The 19,814-nt window shown below is 43.7% G+C and overlaps 1 protein-coding gene across 1 annotated transcript in view; it reads left to right on the top strand.

Moving 5' to 3' along the window:
- Positions 1 to 1,633: 1,633 nt before the first annotated feature.
- The window catches only part of DENND3 (DENN domain containing 3), a 48,768-nt gene continuing 30,587 nt past the window's right edge, over positions 1,634 to 19,814 (top strand). Inside the window, exons 1-9 of the mRNA XM_053395190.1 lie at positions 1,634 to 1,717; positions 7,314 to 7,593; positions 8,326 to 8,441; positions 9,530 to 9,669; positions 10,469 to 10,580; positions 13,355 to 13,474; positions 14,246 to 14,464; positions 17,628 to 17,749; positions 18,820 to 18,975. Coding sequence (XP_053251165.1) covers positions 1,634 to 1,717; positions 7,314 to 7,593; positions 8,326 to 8,441; positions 9,530 to 9,669; positions 10,469 to 10,580; positions 13,355 to 13,474; positions 14,246 to 14,464; positions 17,628 to 17,749; positions 18,820 to 18,975 — 1,349 coding nt within the window. The remainder of the gene's footprint in view (positions 1,718 to 7,313; positions 7,594 to 8,325; positions 8,442 to 9,529; positions 9,670 to 10,468; positions 10,581 to 13,354; positions 13,475 to 14,245; positions 14,465 to 17,627; positions 17,750 to 18,819; positions 18,976 to 19,814) is intronic.

The following is a 19,814-nucleotide window of genomic DNA, read 5'->3' as shown; positions in this document are numbered from 1 at the left end:
CATTTTTGCCTCCTTTTTTGGGGGTGTGCCTTTTTTGGGGTGTCTTTTTGCTTCCCCCCTTTTTGGGTTTTTTTTTGCCTTCCCCATTTTGGGTGTGTCTTTTCTGCCTCCCTCTTTTTTTGGGGTGTGTGCCTTTTTGCTTCCAACTTTTTTGGGGTGGGGGTCTTTTTTGCCTTCCCCCTTTTTTGAGGGGGGTGGGCAGGAGCTCTCTAAACCATTAAGGAAACATTGGGGAGAGAAGGTGTGTTTCCCCCCATTTTCAAAACCATTGGGGCGTCTGCTTTCGCTTTCTTGTCTTCATTTGGGGGGTGGGGGTGCGCAATAATAATAATAATAATAATAATAATAATAATAATAAATTGTATTTATACCCTGCCCACCCCAGCCAAGGCTGGCTCTCAGGGTGGCTAACAACCAATAATAAAAACAAGTTGAATGAATACAACTTAAAAACAAGATTAAAATAAAACTGCTGGCACATTTGCAAAGCTAAGCGAGGTCCTGTACGGTTTCAAATTGGATGTTGGGGTGGGGCGACCATATGTTGAGATTCCTACATTGCAGGGGGTTGGACTAGATGACTTTGGGGTTCCCTTCCAACTAGAGTCTATGATCCTGTGATTCAAAGCCTCTGCAAATGGGCAGATGGATGTCAGGAGAGCCAGCTTAAGAGAGGACTGCTTCTTCCCCCCCCCCACATTATTTTGTGGGTGTTGGGGAGCTGAGCTTGAAGTTAGGGCTATATGCCACCCCCAGTTTCCCAACGAAACCCCCTTCATTGGGGTGTTGTTCATTGGGCCTTCTCAGTAGTGGCGCCCGCCCTGTGGAACTCCCTCCCACCAGATGTCAAAGAGAAAAACAACTACCAAACTTTTAGAAGACATCTGAAGGCAGCCCTGTTTAGGGAAGCTTTTAATGTTTAATAGGTTATTGTATTTTAGTGTTTTGTTGGAAGCCGCCCAGAGTGGCTGGGGAAACCCAGCCAGATGGTCGGGGTATAAATAATAAATTATTATTATTATTATTATTATTATTATTATTATTATTATTATTATATTGTTTGAATGCGGTGAGCTGGCCAACAAATCCCCCCTCCCCAAATTTTAGTGTCGGGTGAAGAAATCGGGACGAGGGAGCCCCCCATCTCACCCCCCTTTGCTGTCAATTTGGAGATTAAAAAAGAAAGTGAAAAAATGCACCCAAAATAAGTGAAGAGACGATCAGGCAACCCCATCCCAGGGCGAGCAGAGACTGAAGGCTGCTTTTATTCCTTATTTTGGGACCAACTCCCCCCCTGTTTCGTTGCAAAGGGTGCTTGGAGACAGAAGTGCCATGGGGTGAGATTTGCTACTCCTTGCAGGTGTCAACTTTCCTTTTGATCCCTTTCCCTGTTGGTTTTTAACTTTTATCCAGCCCTCTGAGTGAGGAGTTTTCAGAGGCTCCTCCCATAGCGGATGACACAGACCTCGTTTGTTTCTTTCCTTCTCGGAAGCCAGGAGGCTGCTGTCTTCACCTCCATTCTCCTCTTCCCTTCTTTCTACAGGGCTGGAGGAACTGAACTTGGCTGTCCAGGGTCTGTGGGCTCCGTCTGGAAGGGGCAGGAAGCAGCCCGGGTTCCTCTGCTTCTTGTGCTATGGAAGATGTGCTCCCTTCTTCAGTGCTGGAGATCTGCGTGTTGGTCGGCGTCCCTAAAGAAAGGGAGAAGGAAATGTACCAGGTAAAAAGGGAGAAGGGACTAAGCTGCTATGCTTTCGCAGGGTTGGTGACTGCAGGAGAAAGGTGGAACAAATCGCTTTCTATTCACCCTTGAGATCCGTTTAAAACCAGCGCGGCTGCATTTCTGTGCTATGTAACTGTGCAAAGCTGTTAGCGTGTTCCTGATGCGCTGACAAACTGGTAAATCCACCCTGAGGCTGAGAAGGAAAAAACAACGACAACACAGCTTCTTTACCACAGATCCCCTTGTAAATACATAATAGATCGCAGGAGTTTAAGATTATCTCGCCTGTCCCACTAATTTGTCAACTTCCTTCTTTGGCCTTTATTTACATGTTACGAGCTTGGGGGCAGGGGAAGACTTAAAAATTATTTCCTTTTGCAAGGTGAGTATGTGGTTTTTGCAGATTAAAAAAACAAAAAGAAACAACCGCCGCCACTTCCTAAGAGTTGAGATGTTGTGAAATGGAGATGTGCCACTTTGCTTTAAAGTGGGCATGTCACCAGCCTGTGACGTTTCATTAGCATGCTGCAACACTTAAGTCTTAATCACCAAGCCCTTATGGTTTCCAGAGGGTTAGCTGTGTTGGTTGCTTGCAGGGAAAACACACACCAAGAGTCTTGTAGGATTTTAAAGGCCAATAAGCTTATTTTTCTTATATACAGTAGTACCTCGTGTTACATACGCTTCAGGTTACAGACGCTTCAGGTTACAGACTCCGCTAACCCAGAAATAGTACCTCGGGTTAAGAACTTTGCTTCAGGATAAGAACAGAAATCGTGCTCCGGTGGCGCGACGGCAGCAGGAGGCCCATTAGCTAAAGTGGTGCTTCAGGTTAAGAACAGTTTCAGGTTAAGTACGGACCTCCAGAACGAATTAAGTACTTAACCTGAGGTACCACTATATATATATATATATATTAGTTTTTAACATATCATTTTCAACAGTAATTAAACATACTTTTACATCTTATACAATTTTTTTGACTTTCATCAATCACCTCTGAAAATTTTCCAATCTAATCACTTAATACAGTACATTTCTTACTTTCACTATTACATTTAAATCTCGTAACTAATATCTCTATTCTTTTTCTACTTTTCAATGTTTCATATATTTCTCCTTACAAAACTTCTTGTAGTCCTACTAGCGTAATTTGTTGATTACAGTTGCTCTTGAGACCCAGTGTGGTGTAGTGGTTAAGAGCGGTAGTCACGTAATCTGGGGGACCAGGTTCGCGTCTCCGCTCCTCCACATGCAGCTGCTGGGTGACCTTGGGCCAGTCACACTTCTTTGAAGTCTCTCAGCCCCACTCACCTCACAGAGTGTTTGTTGTGGGGGAGGAAGGGAAAGGAGATTGTTAGCCGCTTTGAGACTCCTGAAGGGGAGTGAAAGGCGGGATATCAAATCCAAACTCTTCCTCTTCTTCTCTTCTTCTTCAAATAGTTTGTATATTTCTTCCAATTTTCTGTGAATCTCTGGTCCTGCAGGTTTCGAATCCTTCTTGTCATTTTATCTAATTCTGTGTAGTCCATTAATTTTGTCTGCCATTCTTCTTTCGTCCAATAAGCTTATGTCATAAGCTTTTGTAGACTTCTCTACTTCATCAGAAGTATCCTCCCTCCAAATTGCCGACTATGTTGCTGTTTTCTTTTCTGATGAGGGCTATTTAAGCAGAATAGCACGTTTGTTGAACAACTATCTTCCATCTGAATTGGTTACAGGTTGTTCTAAAAGTGGATCCACAGCTCCTTTGTTGGTGGGAAGAGTTTGTGTGAGGAATGACAACGACTATGTGGCATTGTGACGTTTGTGTGGCCTCTAAAGTAGGGTTAAATAAATAAATAAATAAATAAAGTCCAGTAGCACCTTAGAGACCAACTAAGTTTGTTCTAGGGACGTGGATGGCACTGTGGTGTAAACCACTAAGCCTTGGGCTTGCTGATTGGAAGGTCTGCGGTTCGAATCCCTGCGACGGGGTGAGCTCCCATTGTTCGGTCCCAGCTCCTGCCAACCTAGCAGTTCGAAAGCATGTCAAAGTGCAAGTAGATAAATAGGTACCACTCCAGCGGGGAGGTAAACGGCGTTTCCGTGCACTGCTCTGGTTTCGCTAGAAGCGACTTAGTCATGCTGGCCACATGACCCGGAAAAACTGTCTGCGGACAAACGCCGGCTCCCTCGGCCAGTAAAGTGAGATGAACACCGCAACCCCAGAATCGTTTGCAACTGGACTTCTTAACTGTCAGGGATCCTTTACCTTTTAAGTTTGTTCTGGGTATAGCTTATACCCAGAACAAACTTAGTTGGTCTCTAAGGTGCTGCTGGACAATTTTTTAATATTTATTTTGACTGCATCTGACCAACATGGCTACCTACCTGAATCTAAAGTAGGGTGTCATTCATATGACCAGGGTGTCAAACTGATTTATTATCCGCTGAAAACGGCAATATGATTTTGATAAGTACTCTTTTGGTTCCCAGATCCCCTTTCCCGGGCACCACCACTGCTTTCATGCTTAGGCAGTTATATGAAACATCCTTGCCATTTAAATCTTTCTTTTTTCATTGACTGAAAGCTATTCCCATTGGCAGCTGTTCATCTCATGGCTTGACTGGGAATGGGGAAAAGCTGATAGGCATTCTGATAGCCATTGGTAGGTCTGCCCCCTTACCCCAGGGAAGGGCATTGCTTCCTGATCCTGAAGGCGGTTTAATGATTTGCCTAGAGCAGGGGTAAGCCATGTGGTTCCCACCATCTCTGGCTGGGGCTAATGGGAGCTGGAGTTCAGCAACATTTTGGGGGGGCACCATCTGAAATAGAGTATGATGGAGTGGCATGGACACTTCCTATAGAAGACTTCTTCCTATGAGTCAGTTTCAGCAGAATGAACTGAACTGGTTGCAAAATAGCATGCTTAGTTTGTTTCGCCACCGACATCTTACAAACTGACTTCAGTAGAATGAACTAGATGAAGATCAACGTGCTTAGTTGATTTTATTTGGTTTTATTGGTTGATAATGGTCATGCTTTGCATAAAATTGAAAAGAAAAATGTCTTGAAGCAAGATAGATTTAAGGGTGTCGCAAGTTCCTGAGAAACCGGCATAGAATCTGTATTAGCTTAGGATTTCTTGACTTTGCTTCCAATATTGTTAACTACTAGACCATGCATAGGCAAACTCTGCCATCCAGATGTTTTGGGACTACAATTCCCATCATCCCTGACCACTGGTCCTGTTAGCTTGGGGTGATGGGAGTTGTAGTCCCAAAACAATTTTCGGCATCTGGACATGCGCAGACGTGATTTCTGGTATCTGCACGTGTGCAGATGCCATTTCCGGCGCCACTTGGCGAGTCCCCGTGCCATGCTGTGCTGGTTTAGCGCAGTGCACGGGGGACTTGCCATGCGGGTGGCTCAGTTTGTGGGCAGCTCGTGGGCCGCTAAACTGGCCTTCGTGGGCCACATCCAGCCCATAGGCCACACGTTGCCGACCTCTGGTCTAGGGAGTATAACAGGCTTTGTCAACCTCGGCCCTCCAGATGTTTTTTGGCCTACAACTCCCATGATCCCTAGCTAGCAGGACCAGTGGTCAGGGATGTTGGGAATTGTAATCTCAAAACATCTGGAGGGCCGAGGCTGAGGAAGCCTGGAGTATAAACTACACAAATTTGCAGGAGTCTCTTAAGATAGCTGGATGTTGCCTCGTACACCCCCTACCAGCAACTCCTGCAGCCAAGCTGGTGCCAAACATCTTGCTCTGCTTCCTTTGGACCACACCAGTGAGGCCAGGAGGTGGGGATTGTCTTCTGGGCAGCCCAGGACCTCCGTACACACTGAAGAGGTCACTTTGGTCTTGCTAATGCAGTGGTTTGACTTCACCTCTGGGGGTGCACTCCATTGTCTCTCGAGACAGACAGATGCTGATGAGTAGGCCCCTTGACATAAACGAACCTAAGTTCCTCATGTCCAGTTTGAGTAGGACTAACATGGACACAACCCATTATTTGTGACTTTTACTGTAGACTGAGTTTAAGGTCCTGACCTACTCATGTCCAGGATGTGGGTAGGGGTTTGGACAGGGTTGCAGTCTTTTGGAAAAAGGAGGTTCACAGCTTGGAGGTCCTCCTGGATCTGGAAGCTTAGATGACCTCGATGGCTTGGAGTGTCTTTTTCCAGCCATGGCTGGTTCAACAGCTGTGGCCCCTTCTGGACAGGAAGTGACATGGCTCTGGTAGCATCCCATTTGGATGACTGCACTGTGCTTGGGGATGCTCTTGAAGATGAACGAGAAACTTTGGTAGGTTCAAAATCCAGCAGCCGGATTACTGTTTGGGTTCCATTTAGATCTTGCAAAACAGCAGCACTGATTGCCAGTTCTATTTCTGGGCCCAATTCAAGGTGCTCGTGTTAATGTTTAAAGCCTCAAATGACTCAGGCTCCAAGCATCTGAAGGCTTGCCTCCTTTCGTACAGATCCCCTTGGGTGTTAAGATTAGCAGAGCAGTCCCTGTTGGTTGTTCCATCACTTCTGTAAGCTTGGGATGCTGGTGGCCTGGGGGAGGACATTCTCTGTGATGCGGGTGGTGCTGTGGTCTTGGGCTTGCTGATCGGAAGGTCAGAGGTTCGAATCCCTGTGACAGGGTGAGCGCCCGTTGCTCTGTCCCAGCTTCTGCCAACCTAGCAGTTGTGCACACCAGCACAAGTAGATAAATAGTTACCACTGTGATGAGTAGTTAATGGCGTTTCTGTGCGCTCTGGCTTCCGTCACGGTGTTCTGTTGCGCCAGAAGTGGTTTAGTCAAGCTAGCTACATGACCCAGAAGGCTGTCTGTGGACAAACGCCGTCTCCCTCGGCCTGAAGCGAGATGAGTGCCGCAACCCCATAGTCGCCTTTCACTGGACTTAACCGTCCAGGGTTCTTTTACCTTTTACCTTTACCTATTCTCTGTGACAGCCACAAAGCTGTGGAGCTCTCTCCCCATAGAGGTGTGTTTGGCATCTTCATCGAATGCTAAAGACATACCTCTTTACCTTTGCTTTTTGACACCCGGGGTGTCTAGTTTTAGGGCCCACCATATTTTTGTGATGGTAAATTCTTTTGAACTGCTTTTAACATTGCGATTTAATTGCTGTAACCTGCCCCGGGATCTTAGGTTGAAAGGTAGGTAACAAATTGAAATAATAACGTTGCTAATGTTTCAGTTAATGTGTGTTTGTTATTAATTCTTGAAGAAAGAACTGACAGTGGATGGACTTTTGCACCTAGTTAAATGCTCTTGGCTTTGATTTTGAACTAGAAGACTTAGAGTTTGTTTACTTGGAAGTACAATTCAACAGGTACAGTAGAATTTAGTATCGGATATGTGTGCAGAGAGCACCACGTACAAAATGAAGATAATACATAAGAGGATGAAGACTGAAGAAGTAATTATTGCCAAATAATATTAGTAACATTCTTTTAAAAATATTGTTTTAGTTAGGGTGGATTGTTTCATAACAAAAATAAATTGCTGCTAAGTAGTAACAGAAGTAAATTTCTATATTTGAACCATCATTTGGGGACAAAATAAGAATTGTTATTATTTTATTGTTTTTAGGTTGCTCACAGACATGACATAAGAAGTGCCCCTCCGTTCGAACCAGAAGTACTTTCTGTTTTTGTACCTCCGTTCATCAGCAAGGAGGAGTTGCAAACCACAAATATAAATAGGAATGCGTTCAATAAAGGGAAACGGCGTTCCTTTCGGAAAAAGAAAGAGAAATCCAAGATTGACACTGCAAAAGCTCTGAATGGAGCCCATAAAATTCCTGAGACTGAAGATATTACCATCCCTATAGACATTGACCTTAACGGATTGCCACAGCTTTGCTTTCCAGGTAATGTGAGCCCCTGTCATTTTAATAATCAGTTTCATGTCTGTTAACGAATAGGATCAATATTGATGCATAAAAGCAGGGGACTTGTAGTGCTTCTGGAAAAGTGGGAATCATTTTATTGATGATAGATAGATACAGTGCTTTTTTTCTTAAAAAAATGTTCAGGGGTACTCTCATTTTCACTCAAGAGAATCACCATTTTATAGTTTAAATCGGGAAAAATAAATTCAGTAAATGGACAAAAGTACAAAGATTCACAAGAGGGACGCAGGTTAAACCACAGAGCCTAGGACTCTGTGGGTTAAACCACAGAGCCTAGGACTTGCCGATCAGAAGGTTGGTGGTTCGAATCCCCGCGACGGGGTGAGCTCCTGTCTCTTGGTCCCTGCTCCTGCCAACCTAGCAGTTTGAAAGCATGTCAAAGTGCAAGTAGATCAATAGGTACCACTCCGGCGGGAAGGTAAACGGCGTTGCCGTGTGCTGCTCTGGTTTGCCAGAAGCGGCTTAGTCATGCTGGCCACATGACCTGGAAGCTGTACGCTGGCTCCCTTGGCCAATAAAGTGAGATGAGTGCTGCAACCCTAGAGTCGGTCACGACTGGACCTAATGGTCAGGGGTCCCTTTACCTTTACCTATACTGCCCTTCATCTGAAGATGGCAATTCGTAACAGTGTTCACTACTGCTAACTTTTATTGGCATTGTGCCTTACAATACATTGATCTCATTTGCAGGAGGATTTAATATAGCATTGGAATCCACGGAAGACCGCATCCATTTCCTTGTTTTTACCGACGTCTGTGGTAACAGAACGTATGGTGTTGTCGCACAGTATTACCGGCCTATGCAGGTAGGTTGTTTAGCCTGCTGCTGTGCTCCTAATCCGACAAGCCCAAATGCTGAGCTGATCATTAGCAAATGCTGACCATTCTCAAAATTAGTCATCTAGTGCCTGTATCTTTAGCTACTGCTAAGTTTTTACAGTACAGGGCACACCTCTCTGAAGAAGAAGACCCAGCAGAGTTCTTGATTGTGAGTTCTAGTCACAGATATAACTAGGGCGAATGCTTTCGACTTTGTCAACTCAGGTAACTTGTTCTTAACATGTGACCATAAAGCTGTAGGGTGGCTTTTGTAAGCAGAACATGGGAATTCCCAAAAGAATAGAACACCGTATAACACTGGCCCTGAAAGACCTACACTGGCTCCCAGTACGTTTCCAAACACAATTCAAAGTGTTGGTGCTGACCTTTAAAGCCCTAAACGGCCTTGGTCCAGTGTATCTGAAGGAGCGTCTCCACCCCCATCGTTCAGCTCCGAGGTCCAGCGCTGAGGGCCTTCTGGCGGTTCCCTCCCTGCGAGAAGTGTGGTTACAGGGAACCAGGCAGAGGGCCTTCTTGGTGGTGGCACCCTCCCATCGGATGTCAAGGAAATAAACAAATATCTGACTTTTAGAAGACATCTGAAGGCAGCCCTGGTGGCACCCTCCCATCAGATGTCAAGGAAATAAACAAATATCTGACTTTTAGAAGACATCTGAAGGCAGCCCTGTATAGGGAGGTTTGTAATGTTTGATGTTTATCGCTTTTAATGATGATGATGATGATAATAATAATAATAATAATATACTGTTGGGAGCTGGCTGGGGAAACCCAACCAGATGGGCATGGTATAAATAAAAAATTATTTATTTATTATTGTTGTTGTTGTTGTTGTTGTTGTTGTTGTTGTTGTTGTTGTTGTTGTTATTGTTGTTGTTATTATTGTTGTTGTTGTTATTGTTATTATAGAATTAGAATGGGTCTTGAGTGCCTAATATGTACTGCAACATGTTCTTAAAGTCAACATTATGTCCTGTATTTTGTAAATGTGCTTCTTGGTTTTCCAAAACTGAAAATTTTTGACAAGTGCCTAAAGTAACATGCATTTTTCTTGCAGGATGCCCACATCTTCTATAATGGACAAGCTTCTTGGGAAACGGCAAAGAGCTCCAGATCTGCTTCATATTTTGTGCCATTTGCAGTGTGCATCATATCTAGGTATCCCTACTTCAATGCCCTCAAAGACTGTCTCTCCTGGTAAGGATTATGATCTAAGCTACTTCAATGGCAGTAACTTGCAGCCATGGCTGTGATTTTATTTGTTACAGAAGCTGTCGAAATATGCTATATCACAGTAAGGGAGCTTTTAGTGACCAATTGCAACTGTTGGGAGGCAAAGGCAGCCAAATTAAGGCAGCAGATTCACCTATTTGTAGGCAACGCTGCAGCATTTTGCTTGAACGGTCTCTGTCTTCAAAATCAGTGTGTAACAGGAAACGATTTATTTTAGAACTGTCCTTCCAAGTAGGTTTGCAGATTGGAAGGAAAGTATGCCCCAACAGGCAGTGCTATAATTAATCAGTGTCCTTATAGGTGGAAATTAATTGGGTTCCCTGTGTTCAGAACTGCACTTAAAATGTATTTCTTTCAACGGTTATTCAGAGGTTAGTGATGGTTGTAAGCATGGATTTAGTCTGTTGCAGTTACGTATATTGTGATGCATTTTGATTTATTTAACAAAATTTATATACCACTTACTCAAGCTAAAGACAAACTAAAATATTCATCAAAAACTTACGAAAGCAAGGCACGTATTTAGATACATTTTAAAAATGTGTATATATATATATATAAAAAATATATCTAAGTATATTTCGTTCGAGCAAAGCAGTTTTTAGCAGGCACCAAAGACAACACAAAGAAGGAATACAGTAAGTTGGTGGATATATACTGTACAGAAGAAAAAAAACTTTGAAGGAAAGAGAATTTTACTAAAATAATTTTGCCTTCTACTGACATACACTTCACTTCTATTTGCTATTGTTTTTTATTTCAGCTTATTGGCACAGTTGAAGTCTTACAAGGATTTAGATGTTGATAACTATATAAAAGAATTCGCCGCCAGACTGTGTTTAATCCCCGCTCCACCTCCAGGACCTTTGCACTTGGTAATAATTCTGCAAGATACTACATTTTATTCTGCTGTATATTAGCTTCCTTAGTGTTTGTCTGGGAATGAAGGAACTTAAAAAAAACCCGTTTGTTCTGAAGAACTTGGTTCATGAATGGTGCTCAGAAGAGCAAAGGCTCATGGCCACTTTCCCTTCCTCTCTTATTTTTCCCTAGGCCAGTGTGGTGTAGTGGTTAAGAGCGGTGGACTCGTAATCTGGTGAACCAGGTTCAATTCCCTGCTCCTCCACATGCAGCTGCTGGGTGACCTTGGGCCAGTCACACTTCTCTGAAGTCTCTCAGCCTCACTCACCTCACAGAGTGTTTGTTGTGGGGGAGGAAGGGAAAGGAGAATGTTAGCCGCTTTGAGACTCCTTCGGGTAGTGATAAAAGTGGGATATCGAATCCAAACTACTCCTCCTCCTCCTCCTCCTCCTCTTCTTCTTCTTCTTCTTTTCTTCTTTCTTCATTTTTCCCTCCAGACCAAACTTACCCTTCAATTTGTTGTCTACAGTGGTACCTTGGTTCTCAAACTTAATCTGTTCCGGAAGTCTGTTCCAAAACCAAAGCGTTTCTAAACCAAGGCGTGCTTTCCCATAGAAAGTAATGCAAAACGGATTAATCCGTTCCAGACTTTTAAAAACAACCCCTAAAACAGCAGTTTAACATGAATTTTACTAACGAGACCATTGATCCATAAAATGAAAGCAGTAAACAATGTACTGCAGTCATACAATCATTCAATCAGTCAGTAGCTGAACTGGGTTACACACAGTCACAAAAACAAAACGAAAAAGAGCCACAGAAGCAAAAATGCAAAATAAATAACAAAAACAGACAGACCTCAGTGTAACACTTAAAACGGAAGTGTGGCACTCAAATTGGAAGTGTAACAGTCAAAACAGAGCATGTTTGACTTCCAGAAAAAGTCTGCAAACCGGAACATTACTCTAGATTCAGGTAGGTAGCCGTGTTGGTCTGACGCAGTCAAAATATGTATAAAAAACAAAAAAATTATGCAGGCCTAGGGAAAAATAAGAGAGGAAGGGAAAGTGGCTTACAGCAATTTTAAAAACACACTTTCGGAATCAGTTTAAACAGATTACAGAATGAAGGGGGGAGGGCGTGTCCTAGAATGCATATCTCAGTTGTCAAAGAGAGGTGCACTTTCAGCGTATCAAGAAAACTACACAATGAAGGTGCCTTGACACCAGACAGCAGTAGGCTTGTGTCTGCAAATTCAGGTCACCCCTGCCATTCGCAATAATATAGGACAGTGGAGTTTCAGTGGAGAGACGATGGTTGGGAACATCTTGTCTCTGCATTCCCTCTCTCCCTCCCATGTTATTTTGACTGTAGGGGAGGGAGGGGTTGCAGGGGGGAAATGGGGGTGTGTGGGAGGGAATGCTTTAGCTCTCCCTATCTTCTGCTTTTCCTGCTGGAAATCGCCTTTCCTTCTTCTTTACTGCTATTTGGCAGTAATCCATGTTTGAAGATTCAAGTTCTGTTCCTGTCCTACACATTTCTGCCTTGGGTGTTCCCTGTCTTTTAGGACATCTATTTCTACTCTGCTTTTAGGACTGCAACGTTTTTCTGCCCACGCTGGGATTTTTAGGTTCTGGCGCTGTGGGTTAAACCACAGAGCCTAGGGCTTGCCGATCAGAAGGTCGGCGGTTCGAATCCCAGCGATGGGGTGAGCTTCTGTTGCTCGGTCCCTGCTCCTGCCAACCTAGCAGTTCGAAAGGACGTCAAAGTGCAAGTAGATAAATAGGTACCACTCTGGCGGGAAGGTAAATGGTGTTTCTGTGCGCTGCTCTGGTTCGGCCACATGACCCAGAAGCTGTATGCTGGCTCCCTCAGCCAATAAAGCGAGATGAGCCCCGCAACCCCAGAGTCGGTCGCGACTGGACCTAATGGTCAGGGGTCCCTTTACCTTTAAAGAGGAATAATGGAGGTTATCCTTATTTTTCAGGACATGACATAATCCATCGAAGAATGTGCGTTTCTGGTTTTTTTTGTTTTCATTGCAGACTGTAGGAGTTTGCATTCAATCTTCATTCTCTCTCTTTGTCCAGAGCCTGTCTAGGGTCTGGGTTGAGCCTTTGTCAATAGGTATCTGATCACAACAGTTTTCAGGGTTTATTCCAGTATTTGGCAATCATGGGAATACAGAACAGTTCTGTAGTCTCCCCTAGGACCTTTAGTCTGTGTGAGAACTTGTCACCGAGTGATGCAATTTAATGTAAGTTTTCTGTTTGTGTTATAGTATCCAAGCCTGTATTGCAACTGCTCATAATTCTGCTTGAAATAATAATAAATAATAAATATAAGTTCTACAGGAGTTATTAACTAAATCTCATCTTACTTAACACCAGAATTTGCATTTGTTTTCACAGTTCATCTGCTCAGTAATGCAACTGTTATTTTCTCTTCCCGCCCCCTCTCACATGAATTAACATTTCCTTGCTCAGAAAGGGATTAGACTAGACGGCTCATTATCACAGTAGATGTCAGATAAGTTTAATCTATTGTCAAATTCTCCGGTTGCTTTGTTTAGTCCTTTCCTGTAGTTGAGCAAAAAAATAATAATACAAAAGCTTGTTCATTTGGGCAAAGAAATGTGCTATAACTTCAGATCTGTGAGTGTTCTGCATGCAAAACCAGTCTTCTTGGGCCTGTTTTCACTGTTTTTGTTTGTAAAATAAATTGTAGTTGCACTTTGTGGTTATGACACAAAAAATAGCTGACCACCCAACTCTGTTGTTCCTCCTAGATATTTAATACGAAGCCTCTCCAGGTAATATTTCCATCTCAGGAGGATCCTGACAGCCCACTTATCGATCTGGATCTACACCTTCCCTTCCTATGCTTCAAACCGGAACAGGTGTTACAGGTATAGCATGGCTGTCTTGTTTTAAGCAGGTGGAAACTGGATCTGTGTATAGTTTGTGGGAGTTGCTCAGAATTACTTTGTAAGTAATTTCAGCCAATGCCCTTGTTCTGAATGAGTGAAACGGGCCTCCGGCAGGGAGCGTGCGAGAAGACAGACCATATTTTTAACGACGGGACCACAGCGATCCCCATAACTAGGCAAAGTCTCGCCCGCCTTTCCATAGTGAGACCAGGGCTTTGGCAGGGTCGCCATAAATCCTGAATGCTCATAGTGGCAGGGAGAGTAAGAAGTCAGAGGGATGTTGCCAGTTCAATTCTCCTTCCATCTTTCTGCTAGACGGGATGTAATAAGAGTTACTGAGATGAGGGCCTTCTCGGTAGTGGCACCCACCCTGTGGAACGCCCTCCCACCAGGTGTCAAAGAGAAAAACAACTACCAAACTTTTAGAAGACATCTGAAGGCAGCCCTGTTTAGGGAAGCTTTTAATCTTTAATAGGTTATTGTATTTTAGTGTTCTGTTGGAAGCCGCCCAGAGTGGCTGGGGAAACCCAGCCAGATGGGCGGGTTATAAATAATAAATTATTATTATTATTATTATTATTATTATTATTATTATTATTATTACTACTACTACTACTACTACTACTACTATTATTACTTTTGTAAAGTATGCCAAGCACTTAAAATTTGTTAAATAAATGATAAGGTGCTGTTACGCTGAAGCTCTCCCTATATGGAATTTATGTTGGCCCGTTTCCGCTCCCTTTCCAGATCATAACCTGCATTTTAACAGAGCGGAAGATTGTTTTATTTTCCTCTGACTGGGCATTGCTGACCCTCATATCCGAGTGCTTCATGATGTACATCCACCCTATTCAGTGGCAGCACACTTTCGTACCCATTCTGTCTCGTCAGATGTTGGATTTCGTCATGGCTCCTACATCCTTCCTCATGGGATGCCACATTGATCATTTTGGAGAGGTTTGCAAGGTCTGCCGTGGGTCATTTCCAGTTCTGCTTCTCTGCTTCTCTCACCTATAAAATGCATTCAGAGGTACAGGTAACTCCACATTTGTGCTGGAGTTGCGTTCTGGGTTACTGCCCACTTGCATGGGATCATAAGCCCATTGAAAAAGCCTGTGAACCCCTTTTTCAACCTCCATTCCACCCTTTTAGTGACATTCCAGCAACGTCCTTATGACTTATCCAGGTCACTTCCAGGTATGTATTTACGGGACCGCCTCTCCTGGTCTGCCCCGCAGAGGACCTTAAGGTCCATGGATAATCATAGTTTAGAGGTCCCGGGCCCTAAGGAAGTCAGACTATCCTCCACCAGGGCCAGGGCCTTTTCAGTGATGGCTCCGACCTGGTGGAATGCTCTGTGCCATGAGACTAGGGCCCTTCAGGATTTAACCTCCTTCTGTCAGGCCTGTAAGACAGAGCTATTCTGCCTCGCCTTTAATCTGAATTCAGCCTGATCTTTTATTTCCCTTCTCTTCCCCCCCACCCCTTTTATGAAGACCCCACAGCTAATTCTCCCCTGGCCTCCTCACTGGCCCAAGTAGGACCAATTCAGCCAGCTAGCCCTGGGGATTATCTAATGCTTATCTAATACGAATTAAAAATGGAAAATGGTTTAGACGAACACAAGGTATTATAGATAACTGGGCCCTTTTGAAGAGATTACGCATTTAATAATATTCGTCATGTATGTAGTGCACCCATTTAATCTGCTTCTTAGCTGTGCTGTGGCTGCGACCCCAGATAACCAACCGAGTGGCAAAGGATGAACTTCTCTGCCACTGCCCCTACCTCCTGAATTCTGGCTCTCACTCGCCCTGCTATTGCCATGATTACTGTGTAAATCCCCTGACATATCTCATAATTGCTGCCACCACCAGTGCAGTCTCAGGTCAGACCCTTTCGCAGGGGATTATAAATGCTGGTTCACCTTCCAGGGAACCCTGAGAGTTAGCTCATTTCCTGTTTTATAGGGTTGTGGCCGTGCTCTAAAGAATTGGCTCCCGTTGTCAGCCTTCACATCTGAAAGGACTCTTCAGTCTTTTCGGAATGGGAAGATTTGTGTAGGATATTTTCGCACGAGTCCAAGCGGCTCCCCAGCGAGGCTGAGATAGACTGGATGGAAACACAGGAGGTTGCCTTGTTCTGAGTGAGACATTTGCCCCATCTATCTCAGTGCTGTCTACACGGACTGACAGTGGTTCTTTGGGGTTTCAGATGGGCATCTCCTGTAGTTGCCGCACATTGAACCAAGACTTTTTGCATGCAAAGTACCGTATAAGACGCACCTAGTTTTTGGAGGAAGAAAACAGGAAAAAAAATATTCTGAATCTCAGAAGCCAGAACAGCAAGAGGGATCTCTGCGCAGCGAAAGCAGCGATCCCTCTTGCTGTTCTGGCTTCTGGGATAGCTGCGCAGCCTGCATTCGCTCCATAAGACGCACACACATTTCCCCTTACTTTTTAGGAGGGAAAAAGTGAGTCTTATAGAGCAAAAAATATGGTATATTCTCCACCACTGATCTCCTCCCCTCGGTTTGAACTGTGTTCTAATATTTTATCCACAGATAAGATCAATGCTTTTCTTCATAGATTATTGCTCTGTGGCAGGGTGGATTTGATTTAAATCAAATCGATTTAAATCATGATTTAAATCACTTGTCAGTAAGACTTGATTTAAATCCCCCCCTTTTTTTACAGAAAGACTCATTCTTGCAGGTATAATCTTAATATTTACAACCAGATGAAGGTTTCATTTTTGGAATAATACATTTCCAGAGCAGTTTTTACAGTTATTTCAAAAATTACTGATTTGGTTATACTATTAGAAATACATAGGCAGGTAATTATGAAATTATTGTGAGGTTTAATAAGTTAACTGTTTATATCTGGACAATTTTTCTGCTGTACTTTATTGGAAGGAGAAAAATAATCATTTCCTTAATAACAATTTAAACAATTTATTTAACTAAAACAATAGCATTATAGCATATATATCCATGTTTGTTAACTGATGTGGTTAAACATTTAAAAAAATACAGCTTAGACTGAGTTTTAGCACACATGAAAAACTTAAAACAAATCCTTATTTTCTGATGAATAGCCTTTGGAGTATAATGTAACTTAAATAGAAAACTATATTTAGAAAGGGTTTTCCTCCAAAAGCATTTATTTTAACAATCCAATTTAAATTTTAAAAAAAATCTGATTTAAATTTTAAAAAATCCGATTTTTAACATTATTATTTATTTTTATCCACCCTGCTCTGTGTCCAAAAATTCAAAACCTACGTATTTTTATTCATATGGGGCTGGATTCAGCTACCTGGCTTCATTTGCAGAAGCCAGAGCATGCCAGCGCAGCAGGGCTTATTCCCTCCCCTTCCTTACTGTATTGCCCGCTAATCCATTCTGGGGGGTTGAGAAGAACCCCCGGAACAGTGTTTGCACAAAACAATCTCCTAAGTGCTGCATTGAATTCCGCCCACTTTAAGTGAGATACATCATGTAGTATTCAACTAAGCATTGCTCATGGTAGACCCACTGAGATTCACAAAATCAGGTTCTTTAATTTCAATAGTTCTACACTTGAGTAAAACTTAATTTTAATTGCATTTTATGAGTGGTATTCAGTTAGGATAAAGGTGCTGACCTTTAAAGCTCTAAATGGCCTCGGCCCAGTATACCTGAAGGAGCGTTTCCACCCCCATCGTTCAGTCCGGACACTGAGATCCAGCGCCGAGGGCCTTCTGGCGGTTCCCTCATTGCGAGAAGTGAGGTTACAGGGAACCAGGCAGAGGGCCTTCTCAGTAGTGGCGCCTGCCCTGTGGAACGCCCTCCCAGCAGATGTCAAAGCAATAAACAACTATTTTACTTTTAAAAGACAACTGAAGGCAGCCCTCTTTAGGGAAGTTTTTAATGTCTGATGCTGTACTGTTTTTAATATTCAGTTGGAAGCCGCCCAGACTGGCTTGGGAAACCCAGCCAGATGGGCGGGGTATAAATAATAAATTATTATTATAAATTATTATTATTCCATTGTTAATAGTGTCATATCTTGCATTTTGCATTGCTTCTTCCTGCTTAATCCATATTGTTTTAAATGATGAACCTGTTTGTGTCTCAAATAAAAAGGAAGCCGACGACTTAATTCTAATTAACATCGACAATGGCGATATCGCGCAATCCCAGTCATCGGAAGAGGAGACTGAAATTCCAGATATCCCACTGGAGGCGGCAAAAATCTTCATAGCAAGGTAGAAATAAACGCTAAGGATGAAAAAAATGAAATTGTTTGGCAAAGACACACCGTGCGATTTTGTGCACCTGCTCATTCTCCTGCTTGGCGAAGGAGTGTGAGGTAGTGAGTTGCGCGGGGGCTGAAGTTATCTTCATCCAGTGAGATTAGAAAGATGGATTCCTTCGGTGGGTTGAGGGACCTGGGGTGGGGGGCAACAGGGCGTCTGAATGGGGGCAAGTGGTGTGCGTTAATTAAGTTATTCCATTCACCCAAATACACGCACAGGGATTGTAGATGGGTTTTCTGAAATAAACACCCAAAAACTTTGAACTGCAAAATTCTGATAATGGCGCATGATCCAGTAAGATAAAGAGTTTGTCTTCTAGGTAAAGGTAAAGGGACCCCTGACCATTAGGTCCAGTCATGGCCGACTCTGGGGTTGTGGTGCTCATCTCGCTTTATTGGCCGAGGGAGCCGGCGTACAGCTTCCGGGTCATGTGGCCAGCATGACTAAGCTGCTTCTGGCGAACCAGAGCAGCGCACGGAAACGCCGTTTACCTTCCCGCCGGAGTGGTACCTATTTATCTACTTTGACGTGCTTTCGAACTGCTAGGTTGGCAGGAGCAGGGACCGAGCAACGGGAGCTCACCCCGTCGCGGGGATTCGAACCGCCGACCTTCTGATCGGCAAGTCCTAGGCTCTGTGGTTTAACCCAGAGCACCACCCTTTGTCTTCTATAACACACCTAATCCCATTTTCTCTTGTCTACTGACACCTGACTGGTTGAGCAAATTCCCCCATATATACTCCAAATTCTCTCTTAAGTCTGATTGCTTGTCGAGACAGGCATAGCTTAAGGCCTTTGGTTTCAAAGGATGCCTTGAAGCCATTCCACTCTGCTTCTCCCCTTCCTACATCCCTGGGATTACCGTTGAGGCTGGGTGATTTTTTGACTCTTGAGAAAATACCTGTCCTGGCATCTCCCCACATCTCTCTTGGACGGGGAGTGGAATCCTCAGAGTCCCCCCACCTGGGGTGGATTTGATTTAAATTTTAGGGAGTTATGTGCTCTTTCCTCCCCTGCAGGGTTGAAAATCTTCAGTTGCACTATGACCTGGAGCTCTCCCACCGTACTTCCTGCACAGACCTTGGTGAAGTTCAGCTGCGAAGGAGGATTTGGCAGCAGAGGCTGAATTCTGAAATTCAGCAGATTACTCTGCAGTTAATAGTCAATATCTTTAGGTAGGTGCTGAAATAACCCTTGTGCAGTGCATGATCCTGGAACTCAAAGCATTTTCACTTTCTTTCTTTCTCTCTCTCTCTCTCTCTCTCTCTCTCTCTCTCTCTCTCTCTGAGCTTCTGCTGCTCTCTTCTGTACTAAAGCGAAGAGTCCCTCAATTCAGTGAAGGAATAAATGAGGCGTTGAATCTGACGCTCAGTTATGGCAGTGTTTCTCCTGGGCATAGGGTTGGCTCCAGCAGTTATCTTTCCACAAGGGCCGACATTGATGCCAGCATCGCCTGAGCTCTGCGAGTGCGGCTTTCTCCCGATTGAAGTGCAGAGTGTTTGAGCACCGGGACATTCGCAGGGAAACCGAAACGCTTGTTTACAAAGCTATTGTACTACCAAGCTTGCTGTATGCCTGTGAAACATGGACCACTTATAAACGCCAACTCCTGGAAAGATTCCATTTTGTCTCTGAAAAAATCTTACACATCACTTGGGAAGACAGGTGAACTAAGGTCAGTGTACTGGAAGAAGCAAAGATCACCAGTGTTGAAGCAATGATTCTTCAACATCAACTTCGTTGGACTGGTCATGTTGTGCCGATGCCTGATGATCGTCTTCCAATGCAACTACTCTATTCCGAACTTAAAAATGGAAAGCGTAATGCTGGTGGTCAGCAAAAGAGGTTTAAAGACTGTCTCAAGGCAAATCTTAAAAATGTAGTATAAACACCAAATATTGGGAAACACTTGCCTGTGAGCGCTCCAATTGGAGAACAGCCTTTACCAAAGTTGTCATGGGCTTTGAAGACACTCGAACTCAGGACGCAAGGGAGAAATGTGCTAAGAGGAAGG

This window comes from Podarcis raffonei, chromosome 7 (genome assembly GCF_027172205.1).
Source record: "Podarcis raffonei isolate rPodRaf1 chromosome 7, rPodRaf1.pri, whole genome shotgun sequence".
Lineage (NCBI taxonomy): Eukaryota > Metazoa > Chordata > Lepidosauria > Squamata > Lacertidae > Podarcis > Podarcis raffonei.
This window is presented reverse-complemented; position numbering and strand designations above follow the sequence as displayed.